Genomic DNA, 10,573 nt, shown 5'->3' on the forward strand with positions numbered 1-10,573 from the left:
AGAGCTAGTTCCAGGACAGGCTCCAAAACCACAGAGAAACCCTATCTTGAAAAACCAAAAATCAAAAACAAAAACAAAAAAAAAATCAAGTAAAGTATTGTCCATCTCAAGAGTCCCTACACTCACAGTGCACTGAGGGTTGTGGTGTTCTAGAATACAGAACCTAACACACTTTGTCCAGTCACCATCTGAGAAACACTGTGTTGCTTCCAATTTGGGGCTACTACAAATATAAAGTACCTATGGACACTCATCTGTTCTAAATCCTCTAGGTAAGTAAAATGCATAGGTCACGTGTTGGCTCTATGTCTGTATCACTTAGTGTTCGCAGCCAGCAATGGACTAGAGCTCAGTTGCTCCACGCCCTTGCCAACAAATGCACGGCAGCCCCAGGATGTGGGCTTTCTGATAGTACAGCAGCAGCCTTCTGTGGTTTGACCTGCATTTCTAGTCTCTGATGCACGCTCATTTACTGCTCGAACATCTTTTGTTCATTTTAAATTACACTGTTCACTATTGAATTCTTTAGTTCATTTTTATTCTCTGGATTTGCCTTTCTCCCGCTCTACCACTTGTGTTTTTATTTTCTTAATACTATATTTGAGGGAGAAATTCTTATTCTGGGGGAATAGAAGTTCTTACTTTCGGTAAACTAATTTTTTTAATTCCCTTTTTTATAAGCAGTGCTTTTGCTATCACATCCAGCAAGTTCTTGCCTCTTAATCAAAAAATATTTTCTTTGATATAGACACTATTAGCATACTTATTAGCTTTTTTCTGATCTTTGCTTGAACACAGATTAGCAACAACAAACCCTATATGTTTTATTCCATAAGCAATCTTTATAATATATTTTTAATTTTCTTCCTTGATACCATGCAATATTGTAAAACACCATGCAATGAATACTGATTGAATAAATTAATTCACAATGAGGAATGAATTGCTAATCATGAATACAAAATCGTATTTATTATCATGAGCCTTTATTTAGATTAAGATCTTCAAGAAAAATCATCATAATTTTTTAATATAGAAGATTTCATGGGCAATTGGTTTCACTCATTATGAAACTGTTATGCTTTCACGGATTATACTTTATATATTTTAAAGCTATAAACATCAAACACTTAATACTTTTAAGTTACTGAGCTGGGTTTTATACAGTCACAAAGATATAAATGATAATAGCAACTTCACAAGGTGTCAGACATTTTATATATGTGGGCAGGGGATTGTGTCTGCCACAGCATTCATGTACAGGTCAAAGGACCACTTATGGAGTTAGTTCTCACCTTCCTCCTTCAAGAATGTTCTAGAAGATGGTGACCATGTTGAGGCAGTCGGTAGACAGAGATAGGATTTCTCTGAGTTTGCGGCCAGCCTGGTCGTCACAGGGAGCTTCATGCCAGTCAAGATTACATAGTAAGACCCTGTCTCCTTCTGCCACTCCTATCCCCCTAAAAATGTCCTAGGGACTGAACTCAGTCTGGTTTTTTTGTTTGCCTTGAACTTGCTATGTAGACCAGGCTGGCTTTTAACTCACAGAGTTACAATTCTCATTTTAAGTAAAGCACAAACGCTGTTGCTTTGGTACCTGAGAAAAGTCTTCAGCTGCTCCTGAATCGGCATCATTGCCTTTTGCTGTTGTGTGTGTTACGGGAAGAACAAAGCTAGGACAGGGCTGCAACTCCAAGTCCCTTATATTCATTGGACCATGACTGGCATGTGAATCTTCACAAACATTACCTAAAACAAACATGGAGACAAAAGTTAAACTGTCAGAGTTATCTTAGAAAAATAACAAGCAACAAACTACAGTTAACAGCATTCCTAAGTGTTACTCAGAAACAGCAGTAAACCTCACAGCATGCCTAGTATTAAGCTTGTATTTATATTAAAGCCAAAACCCACAGAGGATGTAAAAATGAGCTATGTTCAAACAGATCTATGGAGTATTCCAAGTAAGGACCAATCAACATCACCCATGCAGTCCATCCCTCCCCCACAGCTCACAATATTCCCACTTACCTTTTCTAGCACTAAAAGGTCAGACTCAATGATACTTTTTATTTAAAAGGTGATCTTGCCCAGAACAGGATAACAGGAGGAAGGGTGACAGAGGGAGGACAGAGGGTGTCTTAGTTTCATTTACTGTTGCTGTGAAAAAGGTAACTTAAGGGAGAAAGGGCTGACTTGGCTCACAGTGCCAGGTTACAGTCAGTCCCTGTGGGGAGGTCAGGAGGCAGGAATGGGAAGCATGGGTCACATGACACACAGTCAAGCGCAATGAACAAGGCGTGAAAGCCCTGCTCAGCCTGTCCTCTCTATTCTCACACCACCCAGGAGGCCCCATCCAGAGACTGGTGTCTCCCACAGTGGGTGGGCCTTCCAGTGACCCAGATAAGCGCCCACAGCCACATCTAATTTAGATAATCTCTCACTAAGACTCCCTCCTCAGATAATTCTAGACTGTGTCAAACTGACAAAAACTACATTGTATAGTATAATAATTTTATACAGTTATAAAAATGTTCTTATGAAAGTCAGATGGTGGTGGCACAGGCCTGTAATCCCAGCTCTTGGGAGCAGAGGCAGATGATCTCTGTGAGTTTGAGGCCAGCCTGGTTTACAAAGGAAGTTCCAGGACAGCTAGATGGGTTACACAGAGAACTTTGTCTTGAAAAACCAAAACAAACAAACAAAAAAAAGTTCTTACAAAATCTAATAGTATGTACAATGAATACATGTCACTAGAAAAACAGCAATACTAAATTAAAGTACTGGGCAATTCCTGGCTAGAAAAGGCTGGTATCAATCAGCTCTGTTTTGTTGTATTTTTCTTTAAATGACCATATTCCTCTTTTCTTATCTAAATGTCACCTCAATCAAATCAGTAAAAAGAGCAGAAAAATCTCTAAAAAGTGACACCACTGTAGCCTGTGTTGTCCTTTATACGCCAATGGCTCTCCCGTACAGCACTTCAATGAGTCATCTACGTAGGTGACATCACTGTAGCCTGTGTTCTTCTCTATACACCAAAGGGTCTCACATACAGCACTTCTTCAATGAGTTATCTAGAAGCTAAGAAGCAACAAAGACTTAAAGAACAATTTCTAATTTTAGACTTCATATTTCATGTTCTTCCCAAAATATTTTTAATACATATATGTTCATGTTTGCACAGGTGCACATACTCATGTGTGCTTGACTGTGTAGAAGCTGGAGGACCACTTCAGGTCTCCATCCTTGGGAATGCTGTCAATCTCCTATAAGATTCCCATTGGCTTGAAGAATTATGCTAATCTAGCTGATCAACAAGTCGGAAGAGATCCTTCTATTGCCCCAACATTGAGATTACAAGTGCATACCACCGTCCTTGGCATCATACTTCCCCCACAAAAAAAAAGAAAAAAGTTTTTTTTAATTTTATGTGCATTCACAGTGGCCTGCATGTATATAGCGCTCCATGTGCATATCTGGTACCCAGAGGCAAGAATGCTGGGAAGCAAACCCAGGTCTTCTGCAAGAGCAAGTAGCTTGGACGCTCAGCCATCTCTCTAGCCTCACGCTAGCTTGTGTGTGCGCTCGTCCCAGCTCTCACACTTTCAGGGCAAGCGCTTCACAGACTGATCCAGCCAGCTCCTTCCACAAATATTTCTAAAAAAATTCTGTTTTTCTTATTAATGCCTATCTTTTAAATATAGCATAATTTCATTTAATCAATGTGAAAGACTTTAAGAGTTATTCATGAACTAAATTGTTTAAAATGAAATATTCTAATGACAGCATAGACATTTTCATGTTAAAGGCAATCACCTTCACTGGAATCAAACAGCTGACAATTTCCTAGACATAACAGATAATCACTCTCTGATTGATGTTTTATGTTAATTCAAGTTTTTATGTTAAATCAAGTTTTTAATGGGCTTTGCACAAAGCAAAGAAATCCACTGAGCTTTAATTTTTACCTCTATAGTAGTTAATATGTACAAAGCAATTATGAAGACAGCTACCTGGCTAACTCTCCAGCACTACATAAGATTAATTAAAATAATGGCAATAACATACAAAATATAGAGTAACTAATGTTTCTGGTGGTAGATATGCTTTTTAAAATTCTGGCATTCCCTTTTCTAGTCCTATGTCATTTGCCCATTTTTCTATGACTGGCAAATAAACTGAGAATTAGCATATTTAATGCTGAAAGAAAAATATTAAAATTTTTTTTTGCTGATGATATGATAAATACCAAAGATTCTAGTCTACTAGACTAACAGAACAAAAAGTATTGGTGTTCCTAAAATAACTATGAGAATTAAAAGAGTCTTTGGTGCCATGACACGACACTATATAAATATTCAAAGCCATTAGCTTTTCCTTTCATTATAACATTATACTATCATGATCAAAACTATAAAATATTAACAAAATTAGTAGACTCTATATGAAGACAATTATGAAATCCTACTGAAAGTCAAAAATTCCACATGAGGAATCCTAATGAGTACAGCAGCAGCTTGCTGTGGTTTGACCTGCATTTCTAGTCTCTGATGCATCAGAAAGAGGCTACAAACAAGTAGAAAAATCCAACCCAAAACCCAGACTGGAAAGTCGACAACACAAAGGAAAAAAACTAAACTAAACTAAAACAACTGAGAAGTGTGCTACCAAGCAGAACGAGCTCCTTTAAGATTACCTGGGTCTTGGAAGTGAATCATGAGCACCATCTCCCTGGGACTTAGCCCAGCAAGGATCATATCCATGCGCCATGACATAGCCTTTATAGGCCTTTCTGGGCTGACCATGCTGACAGATGACTGCTGTGGATATTGCTGAATTTGAAGTTGGCTCTCCAAAAATGGCAAATTCATGAGCATGCCCTTTAGTTTAAATGCTGGTATAAAAGAAATAATTGTTGCTACTAACAAAATGGATTCCATTGAGCCACCCTACAGTCAGAAGAGATATGAAAAAAATGTTAAAGAAGTCAGTACCTACATTAATAAACTTGGCTATGGGCTGGAAAGATGGCTCAGTGGTTGAGAGCACTGACTGCTCTTGAGAGGTCCTGAGTTCAATTCCCAGCACCCACATGGTGGCTCACAACTATTTGTAACTCCAGTGGTAGAGGATCTAACACCCATGTCAAAACGACCCTATCCTATAGCAATACTGACGAATAGCTTGCATATCACCATAGAACCTTCATCTGGTGATGGATGGAGATAGAGACAGAGACCCACACTGGAGCACTGAACTGAGCTCCCAAGGTCCCAATGAGGAGCAGAAGGAGGGAGAAGATGAGCAAGGAAGTCAGGACCACGAGGGGTGCACCCACCCACTGAGACAGTGGGGCTGATCTATTGGGAGCTCACCAAGGCCAGCTGGACTATGACTGAAAAAGCATGGGATAAAACCGGACTCTCTGAACATGGCGAACAATGAGGGCTGATGAGAAGCCAAGGACAATGGCACGGGGTTTTGATCCTACTTCATGTTCTGGCTTTGTGGGAGCCTAGCCAGTTTGGATGTTCACCTTCCTGAACCTTGGACTTTCCACAGGGCAGGGAACCCTGACTGCTCTTTGGACTGGAGAGGGAGGGGGAGAGCAGTGGGGGAAGGGGGAGAAGGGTGGGAGGAGGGGGAGGGAAATGGGAGGCTGGGAGGAGGGGGAAACTTTTTTTCCTTTTCTCAATAAAAATAAAATAAAATAAAAAAACACCAATGTGCATAAAATAAAAATAAATAAAATTCAAAAAAATGAAGCTTGGAGAGATGGCTCAGTTGTTAAGGACCCAGGTTTGGTTCCTAGAACCCAATGGCAGCTCACAACCATCCATGACTCCAGTTCCAGGGAATGTGATGCCCTCTTCTGGCTGCTGTAGGCAACAGGCACACATATGGTACACTGACATATATGTTGCAAAGCATCTATACACACGGAACAATGAAAACAAGTTTTAAAGAGAACTGTTTATGAACCTGGCATGGCAGCATCTGTGTAAAAAGTGCTAACATGCCGTGGGTTAAGGATGCAAGGTCACTCATAAAGACAGCAATGACCAGGGCTGGAGAGATGGCTCAGCAGTTAAGAGCACACTGGCTGTTCTTCCAGACCACCCAGGTTCAATTCCCAGTATCCACATGGCAGGTCAAAACTGTTTTTAACTCCAGTTCCAGGGTACCAAACACCCTCATACAGATGTGTGTACTTTGGGATGTTTCCTACCATCAATTTGCCCAAATGACAAGTCTTTGCACCTGCCTCGCTCTCCTAGCTGTCTATAACATTGGTGGTATTGGTACTGCTGCTGTGGGCCAAGTGGAGACTAGTGTTATCATACCTGTTTGGTGGTTAGCCTTGCTTTAGTCAATGTCACAATTAAAATATAAAGTCTACGGAAATGTACCTGAGGCTCTTCCTGGTAGGTGTCAATGTCAAGAATATGTCTGTCCAAGATGTTCCTCTGTAGCAACAGCAAAAATGTCCCACAATGGACGCAGCTGGCTAACTGCTCAGGTGATTATCCTGAATGATTCAGGCCAAATCAAAGCTGGCAATGCCCCTGAACTAGACGGTCGCAGACTTACACAGCAGGCTAATTTGCTAAGCTGCAAGGAAGACTGATGACCTTTCCAGCAGGAAGTCAGAAGATGCCCTCACTATCCTATTTGGTGAAGCTGCCACGGCGAATACAGTTCCAGGAAAGCATTGTGTTTTGAGAGTGTCTCTGACTTCCTCTTTTGGCTCATTTTGCTACTCATATGAATCAGATGTTGTGTTTATCAAGGTAACAGGGAAGGAAGAGAAGAAGGCTGCTGAAGGTTTCAAAGTCACCACGTCTTCCCAGAATGCTCAAAAAACTAAATGAGTTTTATCATTACACCTGCATGGATGGTCTCAGGACTATTTGTCTCAATTGGCCATTTAAGTTCAGTATTAGGTTAATAACAAGGCATAGTAAAATCCCACACTCAGAAGGGAGAATGTTTTGTTTTATGGACCTTCAAGTTATTAATTTTTATAACTAGTACATTTTAATAGAAGCAACTTAACCAAACACGTGTCTGAGAATTTTAAGAGCCATTAAAATAAAGTTTAGTGAGGAGGGGAATAGACTGTGATGGTTAACACTGTCGATTAAATAAAGCGTAGAATCACCCAGGAGACAGCCTTTGGGCATGCAGGTGAGGACTCACGATTACCTGCAGCGGGAAGACACACATGAAAGGGCCACTACCATCCATGCTGCAGTTCTGGACTCACTGAAAAGGACAAAGCAAGCTGAGCAGCATCACCCATCACTCTCTGCTTCCTGACTGTGGAGTCCAGGGGATCAGTAGCTTCATGCACTGTCAGGCCTTCCCTTCTATGACGTCTGTGCCCTTGATCTCTGAGCCGAAACAAATGTGGTCTCTCTCACATCCCTGCTGTCTGTCATGCATGCCCTCCTTCTATGATGTCTATGGTAACACATGATAACATGCCCAAAATAAACGCTGTCTCCCTTAAGTTGCTTCTGTCACAGCAACAGGATGGTACTGAGAAGTGGGCTGATCACGTGGTTCTTGAGGCTCTGGAATTGCTCTAAGGGAAGATGGTGGAAGGGTTGCCAGTGGTGGGTGGGCTATCACAGCCTAGAGTACTGCAAGCAGAGGGTAACAGGCCATTCTGGTAGGCCCAGAAGACACGCTAAAAAGAGAAACACAAACAGCGGAGGTTTATGAGGCTTCAGAGAGGAATAGGGACTCTTGCTGGAAACCAGGTTAACAGCACTCCTGTGCCGCTCTGGCAAAGACTTTGGCTGCACCTGGCTCCTGTGGACCTGAGTGGGGTTGAATTTAAATGTAAAGGACTCATTTGTTTGGCATAGGAAATTCCAAGACATTCAGGCTGTGGTATGGCAACTATTTTAACTGCTCTCATCTAGGTCTACGTGAGGGATCCAAGAGCTAAGCGGAAAGTGTGTGTTTCACAAGGAAACTAGTAGGATTAAGTGAACCTGACAGAGATTTGAAAGCAGCTCTAACTACTCAAGTGATAGCAGCCTTAAGGAAGCCTGCTACTTTGTTCTACCACAACAGAAAAGGTGTCCTGAGGGCAAGACTCCAGCCAGTGAAAGCTCCCTTTGTGAGCAATGCTAATTCATTTGAAAGAGAAGCGCCTAACCTGAAGCAGACTGCAGCTGAGGCAGTTCCTTTGCTCCTTGAAAGCCTAGAAGTGTTTCCCCAGGGCGCACACACAGGAGCTGGTGTAACTGAGGTCTGAGAGCTCAGCCTCCTCCCAAGCTGGCAGCACAAGTTGGTAGCAGCATCACTGGTTTTGCAGGCAGGAAAAACTAGATTAAGAGGCTCGTGGAGGCCTGACTTGAGTCAGAAAGCCCTGAGACAAAGCAGCGTGTGGCAAAAGTCTGATATAAAACTGCAAAAGTAAAACCCAATTTTCAATGGAGAACCCAGGATGTTGGAAATACCAGGACCAAAATCCACTAGGACCAAGGGATACCTGCCAAGGAAAACTCCAGACATTGAATAAAGTTGACCTGAGGAAATGCTATGGTATGCTGCAGTTAACAGAGATGGAGGAGTAGGGAAGGGGCTACCCAAGTCCTTTGGAGCCCCCAAAATTGTATCACAGGTCCCTGAAGCTGGACATGGAGCTACAGTATTTGATACTTTCCCTGCTGGGTTTTGGTCTTGCTTTGGTCTGATCATTCCTTACTACTGTCCCAATTATTCCCTCCTGGATTTTTAAACAAGGTTGTAATTATTAAAAACAACGAAGACTTTCCATAGTAAATAAATTTATTATAAAATGGTCATGCATCTATGGTGACAAAGGGGGAAAGTCATTGCTAAAGGTAACTGAAGTGGGATCAAGTTCATACAATGTAGAACTGTGACAGCCAACACTGTCAGCTTGGCAGGATCTAAAGTCACCCAGAAAACGAGCCTCTGAGCATGTCTGAGGAACTATCTAGACAGGTGAACCCAGTTGAGGAGCGGCCTTAAGCATCCCATGGGCAGAGGTCCCAGACTGATTCAAAGAAGAAAGCAAGCTGCACCCCAGCATTCATCGTCCTGTCTACTGGGCTTGCTGTCAGCATCTGCCTCCCACTCCTCCCACTACAGATGGGACCCTCTGAATTATAAGCAAAACAAACTCCTTCTTCCTTAGGTTGCTTTGGGAAGATATTTTATCGCAGCAGCAAGACACATGACTAAGACACCGACCAATGAAATAAAGAGAACTCAGAAATAAAGCCACACAACTACAGCCACCTAATCTTTGACAAAAACAATCATTAGAAAAAAGACAGTCTCTTTAACAAAGTGTTGGAAAAACTGGGTATCTACTTGTAAAAGAATAAAACTGTATCCATGTTTCTGTACAAAAGTCAATTAAAAATGGATGAAACACTCTACTATAAGGCCTGAATCTCTTCAACTGCTAGAGGGAGCCATGTCTTTAATAGTCACAGGCACAAACTTTGTAGACAGAATTCCTATGGCAAAAGAGGAAATCATTATGAGAAGAAACAAATGAGATTACATGAATCAAACAGTTTCTGCACAATGAAGAAACCACCAACAGAACGAGGAGGCAGCCTACAAAACGGGAAAAATATCTACCTACATATCAAACAGAAGATTAATACCTAAAATATAAAAAACTGCACAAATAAAATGCTAAAAATTTAATAATTTTATTATTATTAATTATAATATTATTGTTATATTATAACAATAGTGAAGTAATGACAGGCAGCTCTTATAAGAAGAGGTACCAGAGGGGCTGGAGAGATGGCTCAGTGGTTAAGAGCATTGCCTGCTCTTCCAAAGGTCCTGAGTTCAATTCCCAGCAACCACATGGTGGCTCACAACCATCTGAAATGAGGTCTGGTGCCCTCTTCTGGCCTTCAGGCATACACGCAGAAAGAATATTGCATACATAATAAATAAATAAATAAATATTTTAAAAAAAAAAAAAAAAAGAAGAGGTACCAGAGCTGAGAGATGGCTCGGTAGAGACAATGCTCACTATGCAAGCAGGAGGAACTGTGTTCAGATCTTCAGCACACATGTAAAATCCAGGCATGCCATTGTGTCTGTACCCGCAGTGCTGCCAAGATAGAGACAGGCAAATCCTAAGGACTTTTGGACAGTCAAGCCAGTTGGTGAGCGCCAAGCTCAGTAAGAGCCATGATCTCAACAAACAGGTGAGGACTGATAATGGATGACATCAGCATCAACCTCAGGTCTCCACAGACACTTCCGTTGGGGGAGCGCACGGCATACACACATACACATCTCTCTATACACACAGACAACAATTTTTAAACAGAACCACAACATCAATAAATATTCAAAATAGTGTTTAATATTCCTACCTTCTAGGGAAATGCAATTAAAAACTGCTTGAGATTTTACCCCAATCAGCCTGGTTATTATTAGAGAGAAAGACAACAAACGCTAGAAAATGTGAAGAAAATCCTCAGTCACTGTCGGTAAACTGGCATCGCCATTCTGAAGTCACTGTCGGTAAACTGGCATCGCCATTCTGAAGTCA

General features: G+C 41.4%; 1 protein-coding gene across 1 annotated transcript in view; it reads right to left on the bottom strand.

The window, feature by feature from the left end:
- The window catches only part of Kiaa0586 (KIAA0586 ortholog), a 93,661-nt gene that overhangs the window by 27,295 nt on the left and 55,793 nt on the right, over nucleotides 1–10,573 (bottom strand). The window contains exon 28 of the mRNA XM_013346903.1: nucleotides 1,598–1,749. Within this exon, the coding sequence (XP_013202357.1) occupies nucleotides 1,598–1,749 (152 nt within the window). The remainder of the gene's footprint in view (nucleotides 1–1,597; nucleotides 1,750–10,573) is intronic.

This window comes from Microtus ochrogaster, chromosome 1 (assembly GCF_000317375.1).
Source record: "Microtus ochrogaster isolate Prairie Vole_2 chromosome 1, MicOch1.0, whole genome shotgun sequence".
Taxonomy (NCBI): domain Eukaryota; kingdom Metazoa; phylum Chordata; class Mammalia; order Rodentia; family Cricetidae; genus Microtus; species Microtus ochrogaster.